Below are 16,920 nucleotides of genomic sequence, written 5' to 3'. Positions count from 1 at the left end.
TGATCTCTCTCCACTGACACAACCTGAAGCCTGTCTAGCCATGCCGGATATACATAAGTACGAGGGTCCTGAGGTTGTTATTGATCCATCATCTTAATTTCCAGCTTCTAGGACAGTGGTTCTCAAGCTTTTTTGCAACTGCACCCCCAATGGGTGAAAGTATGTTCGCAGGTACCCCTTTCGCGTAAGTTTGTGCGGAACTTACATGCGAGGCGTACCCGTGGACAAAATTAGTCATAAAAGTACTTAATTTCATAATGGCGTGTGCTTACCTTTCTAATGCGATACTTAATCCCCTTGTGCCAGTATTCCACCCTCCCTCTGATCCCCTTTTGCCATAATCGGATAAAAGGATTAAGATTGAGAGAGGGGGGGGGATAAGGATTACCCCCCCTCCTCCATATGAATCCCCCTGTGCCATTATTCCCCCCCCCCTCCCTCTGATCCCCTTTTGCCATTATTCCCCCCTCCCTCTGATCCCCTTTTGCCATTATTCACCCCCCCTCATATTAATTCCCTTGTGCCATTATTCTCCTCTCCGATCCCCCTAGGCCAATATATGAGATACATACAATAACACCCTCCCATATTGCGGTGTTACACTTAGTTTAACATTCTTCCCAGGCCTTTGTCTATGCCGTTCGGCGGGAGTCAGAGGGCCGCACTGACGAGTGACGTCCTTCTGCGCTGTCCTTCTGGCTCCGCACATCGTCAGGGATGTCACACATCAGGCCCGGCAGCCACTGCAGCTCACGGTACACTATAGGGAGCTGCCGTGGTGACTGTGGTGTCCAATCCGTGCTCTGCGATGACAAATACTGGCCAATGCATGGCCGGTATTTGTCAGCGAAATGCTGTATCCCCGCATAACTCCTGGCGTACCCCTAGGGGTACGCTTACCTCTGGTTGAGAACCCTTGTTCTAGGAGACCTGCAGCTATAAGGCTGAGATAACACCTCCTGTTATGTCATTTTTGGGCATTATGATAATAAAATGTAATTTAAAATGGGCTAGCTAACTGTCTAAATGAATACTTCTGTTCAGTTTTTACAAAGGAATATTAAGGAAAAGGACCTCCGTTAGGGAGGAAGACTAATGAATCTCTTGGTGCATGTGATGTGCGTACAGAGAAAGGCATTCTAAGTCAGCTATCTAAAGCAGTGTTTCCCAACCAGGGTGCCTCCAGGTTTTGCAAAACTACAACTTCCAGCATGTCTGGGTAGCCAGGCACCCTGGTTGGGAAACACTGGTCTAAAGTTAAGACAGAAAAGTCACACAGACCTAATCAGATACACCCACATTATTAAAAGAGCCTAGCCGTAGCCTGCTCACTACTTCTATATAATGTTCTCCATGCTACTGCTGATTTTTAGTGTGTACTATAAAGAGACAGAAGAACAGGATCCTCTTGTCTGTGTATCCAGTGTAAGACATCATAGAGGCTAGGGTGCACCCACCAGCTTAGAGACAACTAAAAATTTAAGATTGAGCAGAAACCTGGTGAAACATGCAATATATAAGGTACAGTATATAATGGCTTGAAAAAATGCTACTCCTTATGTACACTCCCACATAAAGTAGATTATCCTGATACATTACCCAAAAGACAGCCGTGCTTTTATAATTTTTTTTCACCCTAAAAATATTCCAGGTGACTTTACTGTCTGATGACTTTTACAATATTTCTTTTACAGCTTTTGAATCAAGGGAATGATCTGATCTATATTAATGCTCCAGACAGAATGGTAAAAGAAGAAGAGACAGATGTAATCAGTGATGAGCAGTATAAGGAGGACATTCCTGGAGGGAAAGATCTGCTCCATATTAATGCTACAGACATAAAGGAAGAAGAGACAGATGTGAGCAGTGATGAGCAGTATAAGGAGGACATTCCCACAGGGAAAGATCTGAACTCTATTTTTGCTACAGACATAACGAAAGAAGAAAAGGCAGATGTGAGCAATGATGAGCAATATAAGGAGGACATTCCTACAGGGAAAGATCTTAACTCTATTAATGCTCCAGACAAAAGGGTAAAAGAAGAAGATGAGACAGATGTGAGTGGTGATGAGCAGTATATGGAGGACATTCCTACAAGGAAAGATCTGAACTATATTAATACTACAGACATAAAGAAAGAAGAAGAGACAGATGTGAGCAGTGATGAGCAGTATATGAAGGACATTCCTTCAGGGAAAGATCTTATCTATGCTACAGACATAAAGGAAGAAGAAGAGACAGATGTGAGTGGTGATGAGCAGTATAAAAAGGACATTCCTACAGGGAAAGATCTTAACTCTATTAATACTCCAGACAAAAGGGTAAAAGAAGAAGAGACATATGTGAGGGGCAATCAGCAGTATAAAGAGGACATTCCTACAAACATAAGGGTAAAAGAAGAAGAAGAGACAGATGTGCGCGGTCATGAGCAGTATATGAAGGACATTCCTACAGGGAAAGATCTGAACTATATTAATACTACAGACATAAAGGAAGAAGAGGAGACAGATGTGAGCAGTGATGAACAGTATAAAGAGGACATTCCTACAGGTTATTGTCCAGGTGAGTAGTAACCATTAAATGCAGAGTGGTCACAGATGTTATTTAGTCAGTTTCAAAGGGAATTTCTAAAAAATTCAAAAAATTGGTGTACATCTGCTGTTACTTTTTATTCTGTACATTTCCTATTCAGCCTAAAAATAAATAAAATATGGGTAAAAATGTGACATTGCTGATGAGGAAAAAGTATTTTCACAATTTTTGGACAAATGAGCTATTTACATCCTATTATATATAGAAGAAAGAAAGAGATAGAAGATTTGCTGAAATATAAGCAACAGCTGCAGACTTATAGATGGTTCAGCTCCTGTGCACATCCTAGACTAAATAACAACTACAAACAGTAGCTAATCCTAACAGTAGTAAAATGAAAAAATGTTTTGGATGCTTTAGTTTTTACATTGTACTTTAGAGTAAAGTTGACGTTCTCTTTATTCTATGGGTCGATAAGATTAAAGTCATAGATGAAATTGTACTGACACATAGAATAAAAAAAAGTACAGTGACCCCTCGACCTACGATGGCCCTGACATACGATAATTTCAACATGCGATGGCCTCTCAGAGGTCATATTGAAGGCAGCATCAACATACGATGCTTTTTTATGTCGGGGCCATCGTATAAATGGCTATCCGGCAGCGCAGACTGCTTCAGCTGCCACCGGATAGCCGTTTACGGTGCCCCATGAGCTTTGGTGATGTCTCTTACCTGTCCTCGGGGCTCCGGCGCGTCCTCTTTGGGATCCCCTGCATCGTCTGCGCTCTCCATCGACATAATCACGTCGCTGCGCACGCCGTCCCGTCTTCCAATGGGAGCGGCGTCCGTAGCAACGTGATGGCGGCGATGGAGAGCACGGATGCCGGGGAAGCAGATGCCTTGCCGGAGCGTCGGGGACACCTAGGGGACGCGGCGACAGTGATGGACGGCGACATCCAGGGCAGCGGTGACGGTACAACTTCCTCTAACAATGAGTACAACTTCCTCTAACAGTGGTCTACAACCTGCGGACCTCCAGATGTTGCAAAACTACAACACCCAACATGCCCGGACAGCCAACGGCTGTCCGGGCATGCTGGGTGTTGTAGTTTTGCAACATCTGGAGGTCCGCAGGTTGTAGACTACTGTACTATACTTTACATTGCACTGATCCCTCAACATGGTTTCAACAATCGATGGTCCATTTGGAACGGATTACCATCGTATGTTGAGGGACCAATGTATTGTAAAAACTAAAGCATCCAAAATTACATATTTTTCAATTTTCCAGTACACTTTATGATAACATGAAGGGTGTCAGTACAAAGTACAATTGGTCTTGCAAAATACAAGCCCTCGTATTGGTCTGTGAATGGGTATGAGTGGTGGTTTTAAGAAGGCGAGAAGAAAAAAAAAGAAAAAATGATCACTGCGATCTCAGTCTTACTGCAGGAGATGGGGGAGAGAGAAGATTATTAGATCAGATGGTGAGAATGTTCTATGATGTCAAATAATGGAATAATTCAGCACTAATTGTACATGTGACTGACTGTACATGTGACTGACTGTACATGTGACTGACTGTACATGTGTGCATAATGTTTAAGGTTCTATTACTGATAAATAACATAAACTGTTATATCCTTGGCAGATGACTGTACCAGGAGATCAGAGGAGAATCTTATATCTTCAGATTATAAAGCAGATGATGATATCACACAAGATACACAGAGAATTCACACAGAGGAGAAGCAATTTTCATGCCAAGAATGTGGGAAATGTTTTATTTTCAAATCACAGCTTGATAGACATGTGAGAACTCACACAGGGGGGAAGCCATTTTCATGTCAAGAATGTGGGAAACATTTTACTATGAAATCACATCTTGTTCAACATCAGAGAATTCACAATGGGGAGAAGGCATTTCCATGTCAAGAATGTGGGGAATGTTTTACTATGAAATCATATCTTGTTGACCATCAGAGGATGGTCAACGTTATATGGGAAATGTTATAGGCAGAAAGTAAATCTTATTCGCCATCAAGAAATTCACACTGGGGAGAAGAGATTTTCATGTTCACAATGTGGGAAATGTTTTACTTTGAAATTAAGGCTTGTTGCACATCTGAGAGTTCACACAGGAGAGAAGCCTTTTTCATGCCAAGAATGTGGGAAATGTTTTACTGTAAAATCACACCTTGTTGAACATCAAAAAACTCACACAGGAGAAAAGCCATTTTCGTGTCAAGAATGTGGGAAATGTTTTTCTATAAGAAAAAATCTTCTTGACCATGAGAGGATTCACACAGGAGAAAAGCCATTTCCATGCTTAGAATGTGGCAAATGTTTTAATCCAAAATCAGCTCTTGTTAAACATCAAAAAACTCACACAGGAGAAAAGCCGTTTTCATGCTCAGAATGCGAAAAATGTTTCAGGGAGAGAACAGATTTGATTCGCCATCAAAGAATTCACACAGGCGAGAAGCCATTTTCATGCTTAGAATGTGGAAAATGTTTTTCAGAGAAAGGAAAGCTTGTTGAACATCATAGAACGCACACAGGGGAGAAACCATTTCCATGCTCAGAATGTGGGAAATGTTTTTATCTGAAATCAAAGCTTGTTGAACATCAAAAAACTCACACAGGAGAAAAGCCATTTTTATGCTCTGAATGTGGAAAATGTTTTAGGGAGAGAACAGCTTTTATTCGCCATCAAAAAATTCACACAGGCGAGAAGCCATTTTCATGCTCAGAATGTGGAAAATGTTTTTTGGAGAAAAGAAAGCTTGTTGAACATCATAGAATTCACACAGGAGAGAAGCCATTTTCATGCCAAGAATGTGGGAAATGTTTTGCTGTGAAATCACGTCTCGTTCTACATCATAGAACTCACACCGGGGAGAAGCCATATTCATGCTCAGAATGTGGCAAATGCTTTACTCAGAAATCATATCTTGTTGAACATCAGAGAATTCACACACGGAAGAAGCCATAATAACCAGAATGTGGGAAACGTTTTTATCCACAAATCACATCTTCATAAATACCAAAGAATTCAGGCAGTGAAGCAGCCTTATTTAATTTAATTTAACTTTTTTATTGGCAAATAATACAGTAAAATAATTAACACAATTGTTACAGTAAAGCCATTTAGAGGAATAAATTATGATTGAAAATGCCTGTTATATAAGAAGCAAAATGGGGGGAATTTTATTATTTTCTTTACACTTGTTTTTGTGTTTATAAGTTGCATTTATTGCGTAGTGAACATGGTTGCGGGTTTTTTTTTGTGACTTTTCATCTACCACACTTTCTTAGTGTGGGTCTACTTTTTTGGCAGATGCAGTGGACAGTAATTTTTGGGCAAAATATTTGCCCAAGTGGCCATATTTTGTGCGGACACACACAAATCCAATAGTATGCTATTTGTTTGTTGTGTATTTCTCACATACTTAACGGGGTACTCCACTGCCCCAGTGTTCAGAACATTTTGTTCCAAACACTGGGTGCGGGCTGTGGGGTCGTGACATCACGCCACGCCCCTCGAGATGTCACACCACACCCCCTCAGTGCAAATCTATTGGAGGGGGCGTGTGAAGAAATCACAAATAATTAGTAACTTGATTAGAAACACTGTGTCACATTGTGATTTACATGTGAATAAAACACAGAGGATTATTCAAAGAAAATCCTGAGTGCTGAGGTTTCTTTTTCTTTTCTTTTTTTTTTCTTTTGTAAAATTTTTACATACAAAACATCTTTCACAAAATTTCCATTCACAATTATTATTTAGGCACAATCCTAACATACAAAGTATCTAAACAATTACAAAATTTCCAAAAGTTGCGTCAGTGAAAAAAGATGGCTCTCAAACCATGGAGATGCACAAAAATAACTTTTTTTTTTTTTTTTTACAAAAAATACATTTTATAGTGTCACTGTAATGAACCATTCTAAAAAGTATATGTATTAGGTTTCGCCATAATTGTACTGACCTGCAGAAGAAAATTGCCATGGCATTTGTAAGCACTCCTTGTTCTGTGCTAATTTTGACATGTAGAAAGTCTAATAAAGCAGAGCCTCCAGTGGTGACCCCAGGGTGCCGGAACTCATTTGGTATTGGCAACCCCACTTGACAGATGGCACGAAGCACGCACGTTATCTCTCACTCTTCTGACTCACTCACATCTACTGTTCCGGCCTTCTGGCTTTTGATCTGCAGAGGAATTTCTATAGATCCGGACGGATGTCCGGGCAGTTTTACGCAGCGCACATTCACTTATTTATTTATATGGTTTTTGTCACTGTGCTCACGTTTGTGTTCTTTATGTGTCACAAGGATTTGGTAGGGTGCGGTTGCCCTTCTGGGTGTCCCTCCTGCCGATCTAGAGGACGTGTGTCACCTCCCTGCCATACCCCGTGGTATTCCTGCTTTGGCATGAGTGCCGAACCGGTTTTACTGGTTCCTTCGTGGTAACCTGGTTAACGCCTAGTTGCCCCCCGGGAACACTTTTTGGTCCCTTAGTAGCTTTGGCAAAAAGGGACATTGTTCCTGGAACCTCGCAGGGACATTGTTCCTGGAACCTCGCAGGTGCCTTGTGGCCTCATGGTTTTGTTGGGGGGGGCCTCTCTCCTTTCGGTGAAGGGCTTGTGATGGACTGCCTCCTCATGCACGGTTTTTGTGTGAACACGTTTGCACTTTATACTTGCACTTGGGTGATTTGAGAGCACCAACCTCAGCTTTACAGAGTACTACCCGGCACAGGAGTAAATCTGGAAAAACTCCAACCTTTAGGGCTCATTCACATAAGCGGGTTTCCTTTCAAACTCTTGTGTTTCCTGCTGCAAATTTTAAAGGGGGCGGGGTCTCTGTGGCCTGTCAGCAGAAGATTTTTTTAGCAGCAGGTTTACGCTGTTGAAAATCCGCCACAGACCCTATTGACTTCAAAAATGGGCAACATTTTTTTGCTGGCAGCCAGTGGAGAGCCGCCGTCTTTCGAACTCACAGAAGGTTTGAAAGGAAATCCGCTCATGTGAACAAGACCTTTAGAGTACGTTCACACGTGCATATTTTCTGCTGCAGGTCTGCTTTAACAGATTTTGCATACATTTAAATAAATGGCAGCAAAAATACGCATGTGTAAACGTATCCTTAGAGCAGGGTCACACAGGGCTCAGTACGTAGTGATTTTTTAATCAGTACATGAAGCACAATCACTTTCGGATGGAAGCTATAAAGTCAGTAACCAATCTTATTTTGCCGGAAGATTTCCTGACTACCTTGGATCTCAAGGAAGCCTTCCTCCATATTCCCAACCATCCTGGATCCGTAAGATTTTTGAGGATCGCAGTCTAGGTCAAGGGAGTCTTAAAACATTTTCAGTTTGTAGCCCTCCGGTTTGGCATTTCTTCAGCCCCACACACTTTTACAAAAGTGGTGGTCTCAGTGGAGGCAGTTCTTACCCCTTAAGGACAAGGCCAATTTTATTTTTTCATTTTCGTTTTTAACTACTTGCCTTCTAAAAATCATAACTCTATTATATTACCTTCCACAAACCCATATGAGGGCTTGTTTTTGCGTCACCAATTTTACTTTATAATGACATCACTTATTTCACCATAAAACGTACGGCGCAAGCAAAAAAATATTGTTTATGTGGGAAAATTGAAAAGAAAACCGCAATGTAGCAAATTTTTCTATTTTTTTTAAGTTTTCATGCTGTACACTTTACAGTAAAAATGACATCTTTATTCTGTGGGTCAATACAATTAAAATGATACCCATGTTATATGCCTTTTTAGAATTGTACCGCTTTAAAAAAAATCTCAAACTACTTTAACAAAATTAGTATGTTTAAAATTGCTCTATTTTGACCACCTATAGCTTTTCCCATTTTACTGTATACAGGACGGTATGAGGGCTCATTTATTGCGCTGTGATCTGTAGTTTTTATCGGTACCACATTTGCTTATATTTAAGTTTTTTTATAAAAAAAATTTTGGGAATAAAATATTTTTACATTTACGCCTTTCACCATATGAGATTGAGAAAACAATATTTTTTGATAGTTCAGATTTTTACGCATGCGGCAATACCAAACATGTTTATTAATTATTTTTTTTATTATTTTTTGGGGGTAAATTGGGAAAACTAATTATTTACATTTTTATTGGGGGAGGGGATTTTGTAACTTTTTTTTTATTTTTTTAACTTTTTTTTTTACACTTTAATAGTCTCCATAGGGGACTATTTGTAGCAATCATTTGATTGCTAATACTGTTCAGTGCTATGCATAGGGCATAGCACTGATCAGTGTTATCGGTCATCTTCTGCTCTAGTCTGCTTGATCTCAGACCAGAGCAGAAGACCCCAGAGCAGAAGACCCCACCTTCCTCCATCCGTCTCCTGGGGTCTTCTGCTCTGGTCTGAGATCGAGCAGACCAGAGCAGAAGATGACCGATAACACTGATCAGTGCTATGCCCTATGCATGACACTGAACGGTATTAGCAATCAAATGATTTCTACAAATAATCACCTATGGAGACTATTAAAGCTTTAAAAAAGAATGTGAAATATCCCCTCCCCCCAATAAAAATGTAAATCATCCGCTGCAGGTGATCCCATCATCCAATTAAAGTACCCCACTGCCGGAGATGCCGTGATCTATATTGATCACTGCATCTGACGTTAAAGGAATACTCTGGTGCTTACACATCTTATCCCCTATCCAAAAGACCCCCGGGATCTTGCACGCGCACCCCATTTGTAATCAGTCCCCGGAGCGTGTTCGCTCCAGATCTGATTACCGACGACCACACGGCCGGCGGCGTGTGACGTCACGCTCTGCCACTCAATGCAAGCCTACGGCAGGGGGCACGATAGCTGTCCCCAGCGGCGGAACTCACGCGGTCAGGTATCTTATCCCCTATCCTTTGGATAGGGGATAAGATGTGTAAGCACCGGAGTACCCCTTTAATGGCGGACATCCGCATGATTGCGGATGTCGGCCATTACCGGCGGCTCCCTGGCTGCTGAAAGCAGCACTCCAGACTGCACTTTCTGTGTTTGGACCTCGGTCCTAAGTCTGTGTATAAGATGCGGGAAAATGTGCTCTTGGGCTTTTTTAAGCACAATTAAAACATAGATAACTTAATTTTTTTAAAACAAAGTATATTAGAAATATTTTTTATTTACCATAAGGAGTGCAATAGCAAAAATTAATTTTAAGAGAGTTACCCTTTAACCCCGTAGAGGGACGCCACGCCCCTCGAGATGTCACACCACACCCCCTCAGTGCAAATCCATGGGAGGGGGCGTGGGAAGAAATCACAAATAATTAGTAAATTGACTAGAAACACTGTGTCACATTGTGATTTACATGTGAATAAAACACAGAGGATTATTCAAAGAAAATCCTGAGTGCCGAGGTTTCTTTTTCTTTTTTTTTTCTTTTGTAAAATTTTTACATACAAAATATCTTTCACTAAATTTCCATTCACAATTATTATTTAGGCACAATCCTAACATACAAAGTATCTAAACCATTACAAAATTTCCAAAAGTTGCGTCAGTGAAAAAAGATGGCTCTCAAACCATGGAGATGCACAAAAATAACTTTTTTTTTTTTAACAAAAAATACATTTTATAGTGTCACTGTAATGAACCATTCTAAAAAGTATATGTATTAGGTTTCGCCATAATTGTACTGACCTGCAGAAGAAAATTGCCATGGCATTTGTAAGCACTCCTTGTTCTGTGCTAATTTTGACATGTAGAAAGTCTAATAAAGCAGAGCCTCCAGTGGTGACCCCTGGGTGCCGGAACTCATTTGGTATTGGCAACCCCACTTGACAGATGGCACGAAGCACGCACGTTATCTCTCACTCTTCTGACTCACTCACATCTACTGTTCCGGCCTTCTGGCTTTTGATCTGCAGAGGAATTTCTATAGATCCGGACGGATGTCCGGGCAGTTTTACGCAGCGCACATTCACTTATTTATTTAAAAGGTTTTTGTCACTGTGCTTACGTTTGTGTTCTTTATGTGTCACAAGGATTTGGTAGGGTGCGGTTGCCCTTCTGGGTGTCCCTCCTGCCGATCTAGAGGACGTGTGTCACCTCCCTGCCATACCCCGTGGTATTCCTGCTTTGGCATGAGTACCAAACCGGTTTTATTGGTTCCTTCGTGGCAACCTGGTTAACGCCTAGTTGCCCCCCGGGAACACTTTTAGGTCCCTGAGTAGCTTTGTCGAAAAGGGACATTGTTCCTGGAGCCTCGCAGGTGCCTTAAGGCTTGGAGGTTAAGGGTTTTGTTGGGTGGGGGCCTCTCTCCTTTCGGTGAAGGGCTTGTGATGGACTGCATCCTCATGCACGGTTTTTGTGTGAACACTTTTGCACTTTTTACTTGCACTTGGGTGATTTGAGAGCACCAACCTCAGCTTTACAGAGTACTACCCGGCACAGGAGTAAATCTGGAAAAACTCCAACCTTTAGGGCTCATTCACATAAGCGGGTTTCCTTTCAAACTCTTGTGTTTCCTGCTGCAAATTTTAAAGGGGGCGGGGTCTCTTGTGGCCTGTCAGCAGAAGATTTTTTTAGCAGCGGGTTTACGCTGTTGAAAATCCGCCACAGACCCTATTGACTTCAAAAATGGGCAACAAATTTTTGCTGGCAGCCAGTGGAGAGCCGCCGTCTTTCGAACTCACAGAAGGTTTGAAAGGAAATCCGCTCATGTGAACAAGACCTTTAGAGTACGTTCACACGTGCATATTTTCTGCTGCAGGTCTGCTTTAACAGATTTTGCTACCCATTTAAATAAACGGCAGCAAAAATACGCATGTGTAAACGTATCCTTAGAGCAGGGTCACACAGGGCTCAGTACGTAGTGATTTTTTAATCAGTACATGAAGCACAATCACTTTCGGATGGAAGCTATAAAGTTAGAAACCAATCTTATTTTGCCAGGAGATTTCCTGACTACCTTGGATCTCAAGGAAGCCTTCCTCCATATTCCCATCCATCCTGGATCCGGAAGATTTTTGAGGATCGTAGTCTAGGTCAAGGGAGTCTTAAAACATTTTCAGTTTGTAGCCCTCCGGTTTGGCATTTCTTCAGCCCCACACACATTTACAAAAGTGGTGGTCTCAGTGGAGGCAGTTCTTACCCCTTAAGGACAAGGACAATTTTATTTTTTCATTTTAGTTTTTAACTACTTGCCTTCTAAAAATCATAACTCTATTATATTACCTTCCACAAACCCATATGAGGGCTTGTTTTTGCGTCACCAATTTTACTTTATAATGACATCACTTATTTCACCATAAAATGTACGGCGTAACCAAAAAAATATTGTTTATGTGGGAAAATTGAAAAGAAAACCGCAATGTAGCAAATTTTTCTATTTTTTTTAAGTTTTCATGCTGTACACTTTACAGTAAAAATGACATCTTTATTCTGTGGGTCAATACAATTAAAATGATACCCATGTTATATGCCTTTTTAGAATTGTACCGCTTTAAAAAAATCTCAAACTACTTTAACAAAATTAGTATGTTTGAAATTGCTCTATTTTGACCACCTATAGCTTTTCCCATTTTACTGTATACAGGGAGGTATGAGGGCTCATTTATTGCGCTGTGATCTGTAGTTTGTATCGGTACCACATTTGCTTATATTTAAGTTTTTTTATAAAAAAAAATTTGGGAATAAAATATTTTTACATTTACGCCTTTCACCATATGAGATTGAGAAAACAATATTTTTTGATAGTTCAGATTTTTACGCATGCGGCAATACCAAACATGTTTATTAATTATTTTTTTATTATTTTTTGGGGGTAAAATGGGAAAACTAATTATTTACATATTTATTGGGGGAGGGGATTTTTTCACTTTTTTTTTTTTTTCTTACACTTTAATAGTCTCCATAGGGGACTATTTGTAGCAATCATTTGATTGCTAATACTGTTCAGTGCTATGCATAGGGCATAGCACTGATCAGTGTTATCGGTCATCTTCTGCTCTAGTCTGCTTGATCTCAGACCAGAGCAGAAGACCCCAGGAGACGGATGGAGATTCCCTCACCTTCCTCCGTCCGTCTCCTGGGGTCTTCTGCTCTGGTCTGAGATCGAGCAGACCAGAGCAGAAGATGACCGATAACACTGATCAGTGCTATGCCCTATGCATGACACTGAACAGTATTAGCAATCAAATGATTTCTACAAATAATCACCTATGGAGACTAATAAAGCTTTAAAAAAGAATGTGAAATATCCCCTCCCCCCAATAAAAATGTAAATCATCCGCTGCAGGTGATCCCATCATCCAATTAAAGTACCCCACTGCCGGAGATGCCGTGATCTATATTGATCACTGCATCTGACGTTAAAGGAATACTCCGGTGCTTACACATCTTATCCCCTATCCAAAAGACCCCCGGGATCTTGCACGCGCACCCCGGTTTGTAATCAGTCCCCGGAGCGTGTTTGCTCCATGTCTGATTACCGACGACCACACGGCCGGCGGCGTGTGACGTCACGCTCTGCCCCTCAATGCAAGCCTACGGCAGGGGGCACGATAGCTGTCCCCAGCGGCGGAACTCACGCGGTCAGGTATCTTATCCCCTATCCTTTGGATAGGGGATAAGATGTGTAAGCACCGGAGTACCCCTTAAATGGCGGACATCCGCATGATTGCGGATGTCGGCCATTACCGGCGGCTCCCTGGCTGCTGAAAGCAGCACTCCAGGCTGCACTTTCTGTGTTTTGACCTCGGTCCTAAGTCTGTGTATAAGATGCAGGAAAATGTGCTCTTGGGCTTTTTTAAGCACAATTAAAACATAGATAACTTAATTTTTTTTAAACAAAGTATATTAGAAATATTTTTTATTTACCATAAGGAGTGCAATAGCAAAAATTTATTTTAATGAGAGTTACCCTTTAACCCCGTAGAGGGACTGAAGGGAGGATGTCCATTTAATCCCCAAATAGGAAAAACCAGAGAAAGTCTTTAAAGCCAAATGTATAGGCAATAGACTGTTGTGTAAGAGGCGGGACATTACAACAGAGTATCTCAGATTTCGTTATATTTACACGTAGCTCCAACCACTGGGCGAAATCATCACAAAGTTGAAAAATATTCAGCAAGGACACAAGGGGATTCGTAAGAGTCAACAAGTGGCCATCTTCAAAAAGTTTCACCTTATACACAGACGAGCCAATTGTCATGCAGCTGATGTCAGGATGATCCCTAATCAACTCTGCCAAAAGCTTCATCACTAACGCGAAAAGAGCTGGCGACAAGTATGCAGTCGGCGCTGAGTACAAATTAGTCAAAATCAGAATAAAGGGACCCAAGAAACCAAATTTAGACAACAGTGCGAACAGGTAAGGCCAAGACACACAATCAAATATATATGAGGGTGCACTGTGGGGCATTATATATATGAGGGTGCACTGTGGGGCATTATATATATGAGGGGGACAAAGAGGGCACATTTTTATATGAGAACAGGAGGGCAATATATATATTGCCTTATGTTCTTCTCATATAAAAATGTGCCCTGTGTCCCCCTCATATTTACGATGCCTCCTAATTTTTTAAATATGCCCTCGTGCCCCCTCATAAGCCCTTTTGTGTCCCCTTATGTATAAATAAATAATAATGCCCACTGTGTCCTCTCATTTGTAAATATGCCTCCTTATTATAATATTGTACGAGGGCTCCCTTTTTGTGTCATGATCTGTAGTTTTTAGCTTTACCATTTTTGTCTTTTTTTATGTTATATAAAGTGACCAAAAATCATCAATTCTGGACTTTGGCATTTTTTTATGTTTACGCCAATGACCGTGTGGTTTATTTAATTATTGTTATATTTTAATAGTTCAGACATTTACGCATGAGGCGACACCACATGTTTATTTTTATTTACATTATTTTATTTTAAAAATGGGTAAAGGGAGGCTGATCAGAACGTTAATTAGGGAAGAGGCTTATTTATATTTAGGGGCTGATAGGATAAACCGGAGGCAGGTAGGGACCCTCCGCTCTCCGTGTGAACTGATCAGGACACCGCAATTTTGCGTCGGTGGACCTGGTCAGCTCAGAGGACATTTTAGATGAATGTCCATACTACAGGTTTATAAAAAAAAATCTGTTCTCACCTCCAGCTCTCCCGCTGTGCCCTGCTACGGTCCCCGGGTGCAGTCCTCTTCCTGAACTGCAGTGTGACACTTAGGCCCAGAGTGACATCGGGACCCAGTGTGCCATGCTGCTGCTTAGCTGGCCTAGGCGGGACATCACTACGGAGGCTTAGCAGCAGTATGACACAGTGGGCCACAATGTCACTCCGGGCCCAAAACATTCTTCAGCTCAGGATTACACCGGGGGACCGGAGATGGGCACAATAGGAGCACTGGAGGTGAGTACAGGTTTTTTTTTTCTATAATGTAGTATGGGCATCCTCATCCTGTAATATACTCCCAGGGCTGTACTCACTATTCTGTTGGTGAGGTCACTGTGTACATACATAACATTACTTATCCTGTACTGATCCTGAGTTATATCCTGTATTATACTCCAGAGCTGTACTCACTATTCTGCTGGTGAGGTCACTGAGTACATACATTACATTACTTTTCCTGTACTGATCCTGAGTTATATCCTGTATTATACCCCAGAGCTGTACTCACTATTCTGTTGGTGAGGTCACTGTGTACATACATTACATTACTTATCCTGTACTGATCCTGAGTTATATCCTGTATTATACTCCAGAGCTGTATGCACTATTCTGCTGGTGAGGTCACTGTGTACATACATTGCATTACTTATTCCGTACTGATCCTGAGTTATATCCTGTATTATACTCCAGAACCACTTTTTGAACTTTTTTTTTTTGGGGGGGGTTGCAGTTTTCTGGGCTTGCCTTGGGCGCAAAAGGAGCTGGCTACAGCTCTGCACTTTTTTAGCATTTATACTGTACATTTGCTCTTAGTTTTATACTGCACATCCGCTTCTAGTTTTTATACTGTACGTGTACTCATAGCATTTATACTGTTCATACACACAGCATTTATGGTGGGTGCATGCGCTTAATTAACGCGGCTCATACATTCGCAGCTGTATACTGGTGATACGCTCATAGCATTTGTGCGATACATAGGTGCAGACATGTATTACTACAGCCAATAAAAACAATTAAAATCAGTTACGATCATTATTAGCAGTCTGATTAACTTGTCATGTTACATTTAGCCTCTACTTCACAACTGTCTTCAGAATTAATACATTATGACTCATAGGAGGTTGGATACCCATCATGCCTGCCACATTTGCAGGGGGATGCACTGCGTAGATATTGTTACTGACACAATTTCGGAGCAATAACATCATCACACATAGGGACGCATTGCGTAATTATTGCGACTGACACGTCTTCAGAGCAATAATATCATGTCGTAGGCGGTAGTATACCTATCATGCCTGCCACATCTGCAGGTAGATGCACTGCATAGTTATTGTTCCTGACACCTCTTCAGGATAAGAATATCACAACATAAAGGCGGTAGCTTACCTGTTATACCCGTCATGCGTAATTATTGTTACTGGCACGTCTTTAGAGCAACAATATTCACGACCGAAATTCGTAGTATACTCTGTATGCCTGCCATGTCTGCAAGTGGTCGCAATGTGTAATTATTGCTACTGGTAAGTCATCTAAGTAATATTTCTTGCGAAATTGTTTTCAGAGCTATCCTCACATAGGTGTTATGTTACCGGTTTACCTGCCATGTCTGCAGGGGGATTCACTGCAAATTATGTTAAAGGCTCATTCCTGTGAGTAATAATATCTACACTTAGACAGTAGTATACCTGTTATGCCTGCCACATCAGCAGGGGGTTGCACTGCGCAATTATTGTTACTGACACATTTTCAGAGAAATAATATCATGACAAATAGGCGGTAGTATACCTGTTATGCCTGCCACGTCTGCAGGGGGAGGCACTGCATAAGTATTGTTACTGACACGGTTTCAGAGCAATAATATCATGACTCATAGGCTGTGGTTTACCCGTTATGCCTGCCACGTCCACAGGGGGATGCACTGCATAATCATGGTTACGGCCACGGCTTCAGAGCAATTATATTTTGGCTCATAGGCGGTAGTATACCAGTTATGCCTGCCACGTCCGCAAGGGGATGCACTGCATATTTGTTGTTCTGACACGGCTTCAGAGTAATAACATTGCTGGCTCAGGTGGTGGTAGGGAATCAAAAGGATATTGTGTGTATTTTTTGGCCCTTTATAGGCAGACCCTTGGTAGAGGTTATGACTTACTATACTTTAGCATGTTAAGTAACAGCAATCATACAAGTACGGATA

At 41.4% G+C, this 16,920-nt stretch overlaps 2 protein-coding genes across 2 annotated transcripts in view; one reads left to right on the top strand and one right to left on the bottom strand.

Annotated features, from left to right (window-relative positions):
• The window catches only part of LOC130296283 (zinc finger protein 345-like), a 133,416-nt gene that overhangs the window by 27,542 nt on the left and 88,954 nt on the right, over positions 1-16,920 (top strand). The window contains exon 2 of the mRNA XM_056547678.1: positions 1,695-2,562. Coding sequence (XP_056403653.1) covers positions 1,743-2,562 — 820 coding nt within the window. The 5' untranslated portion in view covers positions 1,695-1,742. The remainder of the gene's footprint in view (positions 1-1,694; positions 2,563-16,920) is intronic.
• LOC130296246 (oocyte zinc finger protein XlCOF7.1-like) overlaps positions 1-16,920 on the bottom strand; it is a 224,758-nt gene that overhangs the window by 203,837 nt on the left and 4,001 nt on the right. The window lies entirely within an intron of this gene.

Source organism: Hyla sarda, chromosome 1 (genome assembly GCF_029499605.1).
Source record: "Hyla sarda isolate aHylSar1 chromosome 1, aHylSar1.hap1, whole genome shotgun sequence".
Lineage (NCBI taxonomy): Eukaryota > Metazoa > Chordata > Amphibia > Anura > Hylidae > Hyla > Hyla sarda.
This window is presented reverse-complemented; position numbering and strand designations above follow the sequence as displayed.